The 15,090-nt window shown below is 45.6% G+C and overlaps 3 protein-coding genes across 3 annotated transcripts; 1 reads left to right on the forward strand and 2 right to left on the reverse strand.

Moving 5' to 3' along the window:
* The first annotated feature begins 432 nt into the window (after window positions 1-432).
* Window positions 433-8,278, forward strand: LOC146577537 (uncharacterized). Its single transcript, XM_085268437.1, has 5 exons — window positions 433-637; window positions 928-1,019; window positions 6,541-6,735; window positions 6,824-6,900; window positions 7,157-8,278. The coding sequence occupies exons 1-5, from the start codon at window positions 487-489 to the stop codon at window positions 8,130-8,132; spliced, it is 1,491 nt and encodes a 496-aa protein (XP_085124563.1). The 5' UTR covers window positions 433-486; the 3' UTR covers window positions 8,133-8,278.
* Window positions 8,279-8,501: 223 nt separating this feature from the next.
* LOC146577538 (uncharacterized) lies at window positions 8,502-9,842 on the reverse strand. Its single transcript, XM_085268423.1, has 2 exons — window positions 9,768-9,842; window positions 8,502-9,485 (listed from the first exon to the last, which is right to left on the reverse strand). Exons 1-2 carry the CDS (start codon window positions 9,840-9,842, stop codon window positions 8,733-8,735), a joined length of 828 nt encoding a protein of 275 aa, XP_085124549.1. The 3' UTR covers window positions 8,502-8,732.
* A 367-nt stretch (window positions 9,843-10,209) lies between these two features.
* On the reverse strand, window positions 10,210-10,922 carry LOC146577539 (uncharacterized). Its single transcript, XM_085267671.1, has one exon. The coding sequence runs from the start codon at window positions 10,813-10,815 to the stop codon at window positions 10,210-10,212; it is 606 nt and encodes a 201-aa protein (XP_085123797.1). The 5' UTR covers window positions 10,816-10,922.
* Window positions 10,923-15,090: the final 4,168 nt, after the last annotated feature.

A 15,090-nucleotide genomic window follows, 5' to 3' on the forward strand; every position in this document is an offset into this window, starting at 1 on the left:
CTGCCACATCTATCACAACTGCAGCCTTCTGCTCCTTGTCCAGCACCACTGTGTGTGGTTGATTAGCCAGCAGCTGCTGCCAGGTGTTCTTGGAGGGCTGTTTGCCTCTTTAGCCAGTAGGTGTCCAGTACTATCCAGCTCTTCATTGTGGAGTCATTGTTGGATGTCTGTGTTTGTTATGTTGGCTTTTTCTGGGAGGTTCTTTGGTCTGCTGTTGGGTCCTCCAGCCACCTGATGTTGGTGTTGTGTGATGCTACTTTCTCACAGTACTGCTCAGTCTCAGGACCTGGTCATGGCGCCATCTCTGTCTTCCCTGGCTAACAGTAGTCTTGCATTCTTCCAGCCTGTGTGCCATCGCCCCACATAACCTGCACTGTGGCTCCTCCGTCATGGACTTGTAGACTAAGCGGAGCAATATGGACTACTTGCACTAACACTTCCGCGTTCTATGTAGTCCTGCTCCAGTGCTTCCGGTGCGGTTAAACCATGGCGACGTTCTACACTCGATGCCTACAAGAGCTCCCAAAATTGAACATCACCGATGTTCATCGGATTTGCAGAGTGACGACTACCCCCGCCAGCAAATTAGATAAAGGATTTAAGTTATATGCTGCATCATATATACACAACTACGAAGGTAAGAAAACGTAAATTAACCAACAAAGAAACGCTAGCTAACGTCAAATGCAAACACTACGTTACTCCGCTATGTCCTTCATTTGATGTCAGTTCTCTACATTACATGTTTTCTTAACTAATGTCACTTTTGTTGTTAGACACTGTTATATTAGCGTTAGGTAGTTGGCTAACTATGGAGGTAGTTAACTACCTAATGCTACTCTTGCTAAGTGTAAAATATATATGTTTAAGACATGCTGAAATGAGTAATACAGAAATAATGCTAATGGTACTTGTATCTTTATTCAGTGTCCAATAAAGACAGGTTGTCAGGGGAGGTCGGTGTGAGAGCCCTGTGCTACAGGTCGATGAGGAAGAGTGAGGCACCACACAGACTAAGTGTAGGCAGGAAGCTGTGTAAAGTTGTTAATCCCCGTTCTGTGGGGTTCAGTTCATTTAAGCATTAGTTAAGTTCATTCCTAAAGGCCCATCAACTTGAATGTTTTCCTTGTCTCCCTGCTTTATCACTCCTAATTTGACTAGTCAGATAGTTAAATCAACGTGTGTTTGGGTGATCAGAAACATTTGACAACAAGTTAATACTGCAAATATACACAATCTAAGTTATTACAGTTATCAATGTCATGGTCCTGGGTCGTGTGACCCAGTGTGTTATGTTTAGCCTATTTTGATGTTTATTGTTTGTTTAGGTTCTTTAAGGTAGTCCAGCCATTTGTATTTACTACCCTTGCATTAAGTCTCCCTTGCCCTTCGTGTGTTTATGTCTGTGTGTCTTGTACTGTCAAGTTCTTGCTGTCAGTTATGTCATCTCCCCTGTACTAAGTTTCCCTGGGTCATGAGTCCTGTCTGCGTGGTTGTGTTTAGTTCTTGTTATGTCTAATTTCCATGTTTCCTGTTTTACTTTGTAAGTCTGTATTCATTGTCAGTGTATTCAGTTGCACCCTCCTGTCCTGTCGTTAGGTTCATGTGTGTCAGCTGTGATCCCATGTGTGGCCACTTCCCCTGATCATCCCTCATGTGTATTTAGTCTCTGTGTTTCATGTAGTCTGCGTCGCGTCGTCTGTGTTTCTACCCTCTGTGTTTCCACCCTCTATGTTTCCATGCCTGGTCTATTGTATTCTTAGTCATAGCTTTACCTTAGTTATTCCCAGTTTAGGTTTCCGTTTAGCCACGCTATCCCTCCTGTATTTGTATACCTTGTCATCAGCCACAATAAAGGCTCGCTTTTGTTTAAAGTTCACTCCCGCCTGCTCACCTGTGTTCGCACCTGGGTCCACCATACACACCACCGCACGGTCTGTCACAGCGGACCGTGACAATCAAGCATGGTTAAGTTGTTTTAATAGGGAGAGAAGGAAACACTAAGCATTCAGGAGGGTACGTAACCATAACACTGAACTATGTTCCTGTTCAGCTCTTCCATGAAGATGTTACATTTTTAATTTTCGTTCTTTCTTCTTAGATTAAGCTTCTGGATTCATCGCCGGTGATACTGACACATAGCCAGTGCTCCTGTGTACACCATACACACCACCGCACGGTCTGTCACAGCGGACCGTGACAGTGGTGTGTATGGTGGACCCAGGTGCGAACACAGGTGAGCAGGCGGGAGTGAACTTTAAACAAAAGCGAGCCTTTATTGTGGCTGATGACAAGGTATACAAATACAGGAGGGATAGCGTGGCTAAACGGAAACCTAAACTGGGAATAACTAAGGTAAAGCTATGACTAAGAATACAATAGACCAGGCATGGAAACATAGAGGGTGGAAACACAGAGGGTAGAAACACAGACGACGCGACGCAGACTACATGAAACACAGAGACTAAATACACATGAGGGATGATCAGGGGAAGTGGCCACACATGGGATCACAGCTGACACACATGAACCTAACGACAGGACAGGAGGGTGCAACTGAATACACTGACAATGAATACAGACTTACAAAGTAAAACAGGAAACATGGAAATTAGACATAACAAGAACTAAACACAACCACGCAGACAGGACTCATGACCCAGGGAAACTTAGTACAGGGGAGATGACATAACTGACAGCAAGAACTTGACAGTACAAGACACACAGACATAAACACACGAAGGGCAAGGGAGACTTAATGCAAGGGTAGTAAATACAAATGGCTGGACTACCTTAAAGAACCTAAACAAACAATAAACATCAAAATAGGCTAAACATAACACACTGGGTCACACGACCCAGGACCATGACACCACCACGCCGCTTCCGTCTTGAAGTGGACGCAGACGGAACTTGGATTTCTATGGTGACCGGGGAATCCCCTGTTTCGTGTGTTTCTGTTTGCGAAAATAAAGTCACTGTTTCGGAATTAGCCAGTGCTAACTTCAGGCTGGGTAATGCTCTGCTAACCAAGTCACAGCCAAGTGCATTTGTTTCAGAGAGGATCTTGGACAGGCCTAGTGATCTTGTAGGGGCCCCTGACACTACACTTGGGTTGAAAGAGAGTTCCACAGGCCGTGATGTTGCTTGTGTGGGGAGTGGGGTGGAAGTGTTTTCTTCTGTGTCATTTAATGTGCCTGGGGTTCCATCTAGGACTGAGTTACCTGTGGCTAATGCCTCCCTTCCCGAACCCGCTCCGCTCACCAACGAGCTACTTAAAGTAGGCCCCTGTGCTTCCTTAGCACATAAGGATTATTTAAAGGAGGGTCATGACGTAAAGTGTAAAAGTACTGAGTGTGAGATGATGTGTAATCCTGTTTTGCATGCTGCTCCTATTCCCAATGAACTGAAAACTGAGAACGCGGATCATGAACTCACGTTGGAACTTAAAGATGACGACATGGAGTCAAATCAGGGTAACATGAACTGTGTAACATCACCCGTCTCAGCTAGGAATGCTAGCACAGCATTAGCCATACCCATTTCACCATACACACTACATAACACCCTTGAGTTACAGTCCACCTCACGCATGGTTCCTAGTCACTATAACCCTTACCGCCATCATGCTAGTCAGTTCTCATCGCCCAGATTCATTCCTGAACATTTCATGTTTGCCCAGGAGTTTATCCGTGAAGGCTTAAGTCGTGTTTTTCTGGGGAATGTTGCAGTCCTTGTTTTCCCTGTGGCTGACCCGGCTTATCTGGGCCGTCAAGCCCTGTCATTGCTCGAGACTGAAGGGAGGAATATAGAAGCAGGACTTTCTGTTTTGGAGCCTGTTATGTCAGCCTACATGAGTCTTGAAGTGAATGAGCTGGTCTGTGCCTCAGGACATCTGACACCTGTTTACTTCTGGACTGTTAACTGTAAGATGTCAGGTGAATGCGTCCAGCCTCATGTCTCCGCTGGAGGGTCCGAGGGGCCCGTTCAGCCTCCTGTCTCCGCTGGAGGGTCCGAGGGGCCCGCTCAGCCACCTGTCTCCGCTGGAGGGTCCGAGGGGCCCGTTCAGCCTCCTGTCTCCGCTGGAGGGTCCGAGGGGCCCGTTCAGCCTCCTGTCTCCGCTGGAGGGTCCGAGGGGCCCGTTCAGCCTCCTGTCTCCGCTGGAGGGTCCGAGGGGCCCGTTCAGCCTCCTGTCTCCGCTGGAGGGTCCGAGGGGCCCGTTCAGCCTCCTGTCTCCGCTGGAGGGCCCGAGGGGCCCGTTCAGCTCCCTTCCACGTCGGCTGTACAGGCTGCTTCTCAGCCTTCTAGGAATGGCGTGAGCTTTCTCTCCGCCTCAGACTGCCTTCTGCTTCAGCCGTCTCTTCCAGCTGGAGAGCCCGAGGAGCCCGTTCAGCTTCCTTCCACGTCAGCTGTACAGGCTGCTTCTCAGCCTTCTAGGAATGGCGTGAGCTTTCTCTCCGCCTCAGACGGCCTTCTGCTTCAGCCGTCTCTTCCAGCTGGAGGGCCCGAGGAGCCCGTTCAGCCTCACACCATGTCAGCTGGAGGGCCCGAGGAGCCCGTTCAGCCTCACACCATGTCAGCTGGAGGGTCCGAGGGGCCCGTTCAGCCTCCTGTCTCCGCTGGAGGGTCCGAGGGGCCCGTTCAGCCTCCTGTCTCCGCTGGAGGGTCCGAGGGGCCCGTTCAGCCTCCTGTCTCCGCTGGAGGGTCCGAGGGGCCCGTTCAGCCTCACGTCTCCGCTGGAGGGTCCGAGGGGCCCGTTCAGCCGCCACCTGCGGCCGCCTCGTCGTCGCCTGGTCCAGCTTCTGCCTGTGCTTCACCTGGTCCGGCCCCGCCGTCGTCTGGTCCGGCCCCGCCGTCGCCTGGTCCGGCCCCTGCGCCTGCTTCGCCTGGTCCGGCCCCTGCGCCTGCTTCGCCTGGTCCGGCTTCGGCTTCTGCTTCGCCTGGTCCGGCTTCGGCTTCTGCTTCGCCTGGTCCGGCTTCGGCTTCTGCTTCGCCTGGCCCGGCTTCGGCTCCTGCTTCGCCTGGCCCAGCCTCGGCGCCTGCTTCGCCGTCGCCTGGTCCGGCTCCGTTGCCTGTGGCTGCCACGCCACCGCCTGGTCCGGCTCCGTCGCCTGTGGCTGGCATGCCACCGCCTGGTCCTGCCTCGTCTGGTCCTGCCTCGACTGGTCCTGTGCCCACCGGGCCTCGGCCAGTGCGCCTGACACTGGAGAGCCACCGCTGCCTTCCGCGCGGTCGGCTCCCTGAGCTGCTTCGCCGTCCCCTTCGCCGCCGCCGTTGCCTTCCGCACGGCTGGCCTCCTGACCGGCTCTGTCACCTGTGGCGCCCGCCTGGTCGGTCCCCCGACCGTGTGACCCTTGAACTCTTGTGCCCGTGGGCTCCGGGTCGGCCTCCTGAACTGCACCGCCACTGCCTCCCGCATGGACGGCCTCCTGATGGGAGATGGCACGGCCTGTTGGGTTGCCAACCCCCGGGTCGGCCCCCTGAACTCATCGACTATGGGCTGGTGTGTTGCCACCCTCTGGGCCGACCCCCTGAGCTATGTTTGGACTGTTGTCACGTGCTCCAGTGTCTTTTGTTGGCTGTTTTTTCTTTCTTGTTCTGGTCCCTCCGTCCTGGTCCCCCGCCGCCCGCCCGGGCTCGGTGGTCTGTTTCTTTTGGGTTAGGGCTGTCTGGAGCCAGCCCTTGGTGGGGGGGTGGTGTCATGGTCCTGGGTCGTGTGACCCAGTGTGTTATGTTTAGCCTATTTTGATGTTTATTGTTTGTTTAGGTTCTTTAAGGTAGTCCAGCCATTTGTATTTACTACCCTTGCATTAAGTCTCCCTTGCCCTTCGTGTGTTTATGTCTGTGTGTCTTGTACTGTCAAGTTCTTGCTGTCAGTTATGTCATCTCCCCTGTACTAAGTTTCCCTGGGTCATGAGTCCTGTCTGCGTGGTTGTGTTTAGTTCTTGTTATGTCTAATTTCCATGTTTCCTGTTTTACTTTGTAAGTCTGTATTCATTGTCAGTGTATTCAGTTGCACCCTCCTGTCCTGTCGTTAGGTTCATGTGTGTCAGCTGTGATCCCATGTGTGGCCACTTCCCCTGATCATCCCTCATGTGTATTTAGTCTCTGTGTTTCATGTAGTCTGCGTCGCGTCGTCTGTGTTTCTACCCTCTGTGTTTCCACCCTCTATGTTTCCATGCCTGGTCTATTGTATTCTTAGTCATAGCTTTACCTTAGTTATTCCCAGTTTAGGTTTCCGTTTAGCCACGCTATCCCTCCTGTATTTGTATACCTTGTCATCAGCCACAATAAAGGCTCGCTTTTGTTTAAAGTTCACTCCCGCCTGCTCACCTGTGTTCGCACCTGGGTCCACCATACACACCACCGCACGGTCTGTCACAGCGGACCGTGACAATCAAGCATGGTTAAGTTGTTTTAATAGGGAGAGAAGGAAACACTAAGCATTCAGGAGGGTACGTAACCATAACACTGAACTATGTTCCTGTTCAGCTCTTCCATGAAGATGTTACATTTTTAATTTTCGTTCTTTCTTCTTAGATTAAGCTTCTGGATTCATCGCCGGTGATACTGACACATAGCCAGTGCTCCTGTGTGGCAGGCGCTGTTATGTGCAATCACACAGTGGCACTGCTCTTCCAAACAGCACACTACTCACAACTCAGAGTGCCGGTTGTCCCCCCTGTGCATAGCTGCACGGAATCTGAACAGCAATGGCACAAGCCACGGACAGTGGTAATTTAAATGAGGTTAAAGTTTTTGAATTAGTCCATGTTTACATATGAACAGCAACACCATCCATAGTAAATGTGTCTTCTGTTAGGGTGTGAGGCCAGGACCCATCAACTCCATGATCTTCACTAAGCCAGTACCAAATAGGATGGCCCAGACTGGAGTACGGTAATTACATTTGTAAAATTTGGTTTCATGTGTTACAAATGTATGTTGCTATTTTTTTCATACATACATGTGTCAGAATAGGTATTAATTTACATACAACATTACACTTTCTGAAGACGGCTAACTCAGTCATGTACATATACATCCCAGTCTCTAACTTATGCACCACTGTTTTACACCTTTTAGTTTTTAGTTTAGTTGTTGTTCAGTATAACAACCTACTTCCTTACATTATTGTCATTGATGTTTTCTTTAGGAGTGGCTTCTACAGAGGCATGGTGGGTCCGTTACCAGATCCCTGCTTGTTCAGAATAACGGAGGCATATGCAAAATTTAATATTGAGGACAGGCCACTTGTGACCACAATGAACATGAGACCTGACAAGCCCCTTGTGGAAAGTGCCTTTGGGCTGGTGCAGGAGGGCAGTGTTCTGTCATATCAGCAGCCGGTTTTGACAACCCAGTACATCACACTACACCGCGATGCACCACCAACACCGCACTTGCCTCTGGAGGGGTATGACATCTTGCCATCAGATTGTGTGTTTGTGTGCTCAGAAGAAGAGCTTCTGCATCTGAAAAGCTTGTCTGTAACTCTGGAAATGGCTCACAAAATAGAGGAAGCTACACGTGAGCAAAGCTCTTCGTCTGAGTGGCATCAGCTCCGCAGGCCCAGAGTGACTGCCTCTAGGTTTCGGGAGGTGTGTCACATCAGAGGCCAGAGCTCGGCCGAGTCACTAGCAGAGCGTATATTGAAGGGAACAAGGCAGACAGCAGACATGAGGAGAGGAACTGAGATGGAGCCTGCAATAGCAGCAGAGTATAGTAGGCTAATGAATGTTAACTACTCACCCTGTGGTCTGGTCATTCACCCCATTGCCCCCTGGCTTGCTGCATCTCCTGATGGTGTTGTTTTTGACCCCAATGAATACCCCCAGTTTGGCTTCGTCGAATTCAAATGTCCCAATGTACAAAACTTTATTGACTGCAAATATGTGCAGATGGAATGTGGTACCCCTAAACTAAAAAAGAGCCACGCATATTACTGGCAAGTGCAAGGACAACTGCTCATCAGTGGGATGCAGTGGTGTGACTTTGTTGTGTGGGCACAAGAGGACTACCTAGTGCAAAGAATATACATGGATACAGATGTGCACAATGCAATCAGAGAAAAGGCAGACTATTTCTTTTTTTACATATATATGCCAAGATACCTGTGTTTGAAAAAATGAACAGTGAAAACAGCAAAAAGAAAAACAGATCCTTCAGGCTGGCTGGAACAAAATAACTGATGTTTTATTTTCAATATATTTCATGAATTCTTTTGTTGTTACATGTTACTTTTATGTGACATCAATAAACTGTTATTTAAGCAATGGCATCAATTTAATTTTTAAAAACACACATTAAAACGTTGAATTTGTGCAGAACTTATTTACATGGTAAGTATTTAATACTGATATACATTTAGACAATAACACAACTGAACTGTAGAAAATGATAAATGGTATTTTTGATGTTACAAAAGTTCAATGTCACTTATGGTTTTAAAACGATTTAGTGATTTACTTTATAATTTTGATAAATAGTTTTGTTGAATCTGAATAGTAATAATAGTAGTATAATTAAACAGTATTATTAACATTAAACATTTGCAATGAATTTGAATTATCAATAACTGAAACTCAACTATCGGCACTCAAGTACCAGTTCTGTAATCAAGTATTGTCAGCTGAGAAGGAAGAAATGCAACTGTAGTGGCCTCAGCTGCAGGTCATTTTCCATAAGTTACTTGTACTGGCACTGGTGTCTTGGGAAAAATCCATCTTGTCTCACTTAACCCATTTTTTAACTAATGCTGTGTTCTGGTAATTTGACAGCATACATGCCACTGCAAACAGTTGGTTGATATTATAAACATGTGACATGGTAATGATGCTATCAAAAAGTTTGTTCTGTTTGATCCTCCTAATGACTCGCTCCACATGTACCCTGAGTCTGGCTATGGCCTGCGTCTCCTTAACCTGGTATGCTGGCATCTGCTTCTGCTTAGATAGAAAAGGTGGGCAGTACACTTTGCATTTACAACAATCAGTGATTAGGAAGCCCTTATCTACCATCACTGCCATGTCTTCAGTCAACTTCTCAGCAATGCCTGATTGTTTGAATAGTTCCTTGTCACTAACCGAACCAGCATACAGATTAGAGATGAATGTCACTGGACCATGTGGAGCTATGCCAACCAGGGCTTTCATCGTACAGTGGGATTTGTACGAAGAGTACATTTCACTTTGGAGAAGTGGTGAGGATGGTGTCTGACACCTCAGCTCTGTACAGTCAAGGATCATCTGGGTGTCTGAGAAATCTTTGAATTCCTCAGGGAGGTAAGCTTGCACTTCTTCACGTGTAAGCCAGATGCACTGAGACCCCAGTGCAGTGGCAAGAAAATTTGTCCATGTTGCAATAATGCGGCTCACTGTGGACTGGTGTATGTTAAATCGGTGTGCCAGGTCCCTCTCCTTCAAACCAACTGACAGGAAAACCAGGAAAAGAAAAAACTCATCAATTGGCTGTAGCAGCTGCCTCTGGAAGGTGAAAACAAAAGGGAAAATGTTACTCCTTAAGCTATGAACTAGTAAAATTATTATTTTCTTGGCTAAATGTTTTGTAATGGTTAGGGATACCATACTGTACCATGGGGTAAACAATGAGGTGCTGTAGTGCACAGGTGTATGTATGTAAAGGATACTGAGTCTAGCATACATACACCTGTGTATGTATGCTACTGTACATAAAGTAATGTTATTGTACATAAATACAATAACATTACACCTCTAGTTCTAACTACCAACAAACCCATAACCTACTGTTGATGTGCGTGCAGGTGTCAACACTTCTTCGTTCCGATTGGCAGCTGACTTGGCTCTTGAAACCCGGATCATTTTATAGCTGCAAGGCTCAATCAAAAACCAAAATGCCATCAAATGAGCATAGCTTGGAAATCTATTCACGAGAGAGACATACATCATGTCAATCATTAATTAACATTACACACTGACATAAAAATAATGTGAACTGTGACAAATATGCTAATGGTATGCTGTATAAAATAGTCTGATTAAGAGTATTTGGTGTTGTATTTTACCTGTAGCATTAGGATATCGTTTAAATACTAAAGCATCTACATAAAACATACAATCAGCAGAGAAAAAGTAAATATCTATTTTGTTTTCATTAAGACTGGAAAAACTTTCGAAATTTAACTGATGGTGACCTTGGTATATTTTAAACAGTTAGCTTGAATAGAACTTAGATGTACCTGGTGTAGAATCGGATGTCAGTGTCGGAGCCAGCAAAACGCTGTAACCCAAATTCTCGCTGGACACGTAACTCCTGTATTTCCTTCCTCAGAGTCTCCACGTCTTTGGACAGGTCTTCTGCAGCTGATGCAGATATGTCCAATGCAGATGGCTCAGGGACTGAGCAGTAGTCATGATCTCTTGTAAGACTGTGCTCTTCTTGATCGTCAGGAGGAACTAGTTCAGGGCGTCGCTCCGTTCTCTCCCAAACACTACGCCGCGGTGGTTCAACTTTATAGCCATTCCACTCAAAAAGTGTTGGTACAGCACCTTTAATAAGCCGCCTTCGACCATCGAGGGTTGTTGGCTCTATGAGTTGATCACTGGCAAAGTGTCTGCAGCAGACCCTGGTGTGAGAGGTAATCGTGAAATGATCCCGGCGTATATTTACCAGCCATTGTCTTCTCAAGTCGGAATGGGTCGGAAAGGCATGAAAACTTAGTATGCCGTTAAATTTGGCTGAAGCTGAACAAAGTGGGACACAGCAATGCTCGGAGTATTTCTTCTCCTGTTTTTGAAAATGTTCTGTTTTAAATACTTTCCTTTTTATACTCATTCTGAAGCGACATTAGCATAGCTACCGATAGATAAGCAAACGTACCGGAAACGCACAAGCGGTACTATTTGGAAACGGAAATACGTCACATGCCCTAGTGCAAGTAGTCTATTAAGATGTGGAAAGGCTCCAAAGTTAAAGCCAATTAATCGTCTGCTTTGACAGGTCCCACTATGTCCAGATTCCTTATAAACCCAGTTCCGTGCTTTCCTCCTCTAGCTGCCGGACCTCGGCTCGGACCATGCCTCTCCTCAGCCAGGGCTCAGCTATTGCCCATTGTTGGAAGTGGGTGGACCCGAGTCCCTAACGCCCCATGCAGGACTTGCCAATGAGTCTTGGTACTATACCATGCTGGTATAGCCAGACCTTGAATTTGCCTGGTATGCCTGAACCTGCATCTTATGTAGCCACTCTACATCGTGCTCCTGCAGTGGATGAACTCTCATTTCCAGCCCGCTGGCACAGACTTTCCCGGGAAGGCTGAGGAGGGTGATCCCTCCTACATATTCTAATATGAACCATAAGCTTTATTATTGTAAAATGGAAGCATTAACTAGCTGTGTATATCATATTTAGAGCTGGGTATCGTCACTGATTTCTAGAATCGATTCAATTCCGATTCACAAGGTCCCGAATCGATTCGATCCACGATTCGATTTAATTCGATTCGATTTAAATCTGGGAAATTTTGACAGTCAGAAATATTATAATTCAGATCAGTACATTTACATATTTTTGTATCAATAAAAAGGAAGCTGACACACGCAAGACTTTATCACAGGTGTGAGCGTCACAGCAGATGCCTTTGTGTCAAAGCAGCTGAAGATAAAACACAGAAAAACATGAAGGTGATTTTCCTGGCCTGGGATTTTATAAAAATATTCTGCAGTACATCAAAAATGAAAGAAAACCATTAATCAACACATGATTGTAATCTGAAGTTACAGCGGTTTTATTAGAGACACGGTTAAGCGTTTTGCATTTTGAATAATTTTAAAAAGTTTTAATTTGTTCAGTATTGAACAGCAGAAATGAGGTTTTCTTTTCGGAAGAATGTAAAAGGGAAAAAAACAGCGGCCGACAGCGCTGTAAACAACAGTAGACTGGTGCGTAACAAGCAAGCGAATAATGCAGAAAGGGAAACTGTTCTTGAAGTACAGAGAGAGAGAGAGAGAGAGAGCTGCGCATCGCGATGGAAGCAAAACAGTAAAGGTCAGAGTGAATTCATGACGATGTTTATGTGAAGCGTTTGGATCTTCTGGATCTTTTGGGGCGATCGTGGCTCAAGAGTTGGGAGTTCGCCTTGTAATCGGAAGGTTGCCGGTTCGAGCCCCGGCTTGGACAGTCTCGGTCGTTGTGTCCTTGGGCAAGACACTTCACCCGTTCCCTACTGGTGGTGGTCAGAGGGCCCAGTGTCCGGCAGCCTCGCCTCTGTCAGTGCGCCCCAGGGTGGCTGTGGCTACAATGTAGCTTGCCATCACCAGTGTGTGAATGTGTGTGCGAATGGGTGGATGACTGGATATGTAAAGCGCTTTGGGGTCCCTAGGGACTAGTAAAGCGCTATATAAATACAGGCCATTTACCATTTTACCATTTCTTTTGCTGCTGGTTCGGTCAATATTGTTTGGAGAGACATCAAACTAACAGCTTTAGAATCAGCGCATAAAGGGCGTGAACACAAAGCGTGGACCTGCCGACAGATCAGAATCAGCCAGCTGTCGGCTTTCAGCCCCGACTGTGAGAAAGGCGACATGTAACTGATTCTGATCCGCGGGTCACGCTGTGTGTTTAAGTCTATGTGCAGAATCCGTGTTCCTGCTCTCAATTACTGTCTTACCTGTTTGGTGGTTCTTGAAATTTTGTGATCTTTCACCAGAGATTCTGGCATTTCGGGCAAAATTTATATAAAAAAATCGATTCAGGATTTTAATGAATCGATTTTACATTATCCAAGCCAGAATCGATTTTAATTGATGAATCGATTATAAAAACCCACCCCTAATCATATTGTCTGCAATCATACCGGTACAAATTCTTACGTGATACAAAACTGTCGTACTGAGATATCATTGCTATAGCAACACCAGGTGGTTATGATCCCTAGTGCATGCAATTAAGAGACAAGCCTGGGCATGTCTGGGAGTGAGAGCCACATGTGTCAGTCTGCAGTGGAGCAACTTCAGGAACCTCCAACAATCACAGTGCTCTGCAACATATGCAAGAACCTGTTTCAGCCCTTCAGGTAAAAAACTGTGCGCTACAGTCAGGCTGTGTGTGGGGAGATATTAGCTGCTGGTGTCATGTGACCCAAATGTAAACAAATGACTCCACCAAGTGTGGCTGAAGGACGTCATGTGACAGGAAGAGCAAACAGTGGATGAAAGTTACTGATACAGTACATGGTGCAAGACCAAAGCAGCAGGTTAAAAAGCTCAACTCATGACCCAACATCCCAGGTAGAAGAGAGTCTTCAGTTTTATTGTGAAAATATTGTGCAGGTTCCTAAAGAGTCACAAGGTTAAGTTACTTTAGTTACTGTTTAACAAAAGTTTCCAGGCCAAACTACGACTAACACCAACCCTGTTTCTGTACTACATTTGACTTATTCTGTGTTGCAATGCCGTGCCACTTTAATGCTGCTGCAAACGGCACTGTTTTTTATTTTAAGGTTGATAAATATAAAAAAAACATATTTGTTAAATTTAAGAGTAAAGAGAGAGAACCTATCTGTATTTCTTAATTGTAAATGGCACCAAATTGTATTCAAACTGAGCCACACTCATGGAGCTCCACAGTTCTTTTCCTGGTGTTTTGGTTGACATCTCTTGATGTTCCCATGTCACAGAAACAGGCTCTGTGTTTTGCCTTATATGCATCCACAGCTGTGCCACCAATTTACTCACATGGACTCTACTAACCTATCAGAAGCTTCTTCAGCTCAGAATGGAATCGTCTGGAGTTTCTTATTAATTAACAATAAACTTAGTGTATATGTACTCCTAAATTTGATGAAAGTGATAAAAAATAGAAGCTCTGTCTCTCTTTATTCTGACATTTAACTAATTCAAAAGATATTTCAATATTTATTTATCCAAAACAAAACAAGTTTACTCTAAATTGATGTTGTACAGTAAAAAAATGTTCTTGTGTTTTCCATAAAGTGTATGTAAATATCTGGTTTCAACTGTGAATATACTGCTGTGTGTTGAAGTTCCTCTTGTTTTGCATAGAAATATACTGAACAACATCCAAAGCATAATAAATAAAATAACATCTACCAGAGTTTTTTCTTTGAAAGAAGCTCCATATGTCCATTCTTGTATATCAGTGCATTACTGAAACCGATTTATTTAGCCGTGGAGGGAAACAACTGAAATATGAAATAAACACACATGTAAGCTAAGACAAACTCTGGCCCGCGGGCCAAATTTGGCCCGTAGCCTAATTACATTTGGCCCGCGAAGCCATACCAAATTACTATTAGAGCTGGCCTACTGGTATTATACAGCTCATATATATATTGTTTAGTATTAAGCTTTGCTTGTTCCATATTCGGTTTTCCAGCAAAACTTATTTGAGTCCATAAGAAAAGATTCATTCTTATATCTGGAGGAAGATTTGTTTCTCAATAAATATTAATGTTAGCCCGCGACTTTGTTCCAGTTTTGAATTTTGGCCCACTGCGTATTTGAGTTTGACACCCCTGCTCTAAAGAAACAGCATTGTTGTTGTTCGGCTTTTCATTTCGCCATTTGTTGATTCACTCTAAGAAAGAGAAACGTAATATGGGCCAAGTGATCAGTTTGATATCAATCTTTTGTGATAAACCGTCGTATTTACATTATTTGTACAGTACCAATGATTTGCTTTGGTACCTCCAGTTCTCCTCTGTCTGCCTGGCTGCGCTTCTCCAACAGCGCACTCGCCGGTACCAGCTGCCCCGCCCCCTCGCTCAGTCATTTAGTGCCTGAGCTCGGATCATACCAATATTAGGGGGGATTTACGCACAGTCGTAAATTCCCACAGTGTGCACTATGTGCTTCGAATATTGTGTGTAGTTTTTGTTTTATAAAGTTGTCAGCCAGGCATCTAACTATGAAAAAATTACACTCCAAAAGACCCCGGGCTTCTGACAAAACAACCCGGTGTTATGGTTCGTTCGATTTAGGGAAGAGAAGAAAGCAAGCCCAGGCCGAAGTAGGTGTCAAAAAATAGTGACCTTTATTACACACTTTGTGCAGTCAGTGTGGGAAAGACAATTTGCAATCCAATCCT

This window comes from Mchenga conophoros, linkage group LG3 (assembly GCF_057382185.1).
Source record: "Mchenga conophoros isolate Kocher_MC1m ecotype Shallow Benthic linkage group LG3, M_conophoros_male_GT1.1, whole genome shotgun sequence".
NCBI lineage: Eukaryota > Metazoa > Chordata > Actinopteri > Cichliformes > Cichlidae > Mchenga > Mchenga conophoros.

Coding starts and splice junctions, on each gene's coding strand:
- LOC146577537 (XM_085268437.1), top strand. CDS start 487: ATGGCGACGTTCTACACTCGATGCCTACAAGAGCTCCCAAAATTGAAC. Junction 1,020..6,540: donor AGGCACCACACAGACTAAGT/GTAGGCAGGAAG, acceptor CTTTCTTCTTAG/ATTAAGCTTCTGGATTCATC. Junction 6,901..7,156: donor ATGGCCCAGACTGGAGTACG/GTAATTACATTT, acceptor TGTTTTCTTTAG/GAGTGGCTTCTACAGAGGCA.
- LOC146577538 (XM_085268423.1), bottom strand. CDS start 9,842: ATGATCCGGGTTTCAAGAGCCAAGTCAGCTGCCAATCGGAACGAAGAA. Junction 9,486..9,767: donor CACCTGCACGCACATCAACA/GTAGGTTATGGG, acceptor TTCACCTTCCAG/AGGCAGCTGCTACAGCCAAT.
- LOC146577539 (XM_085267671.1), bottom strand. CDS start 10,815: ATGAGTATAAAAAGGAAAGTATTTAAAACAGAACATTTTCAAAAACAG.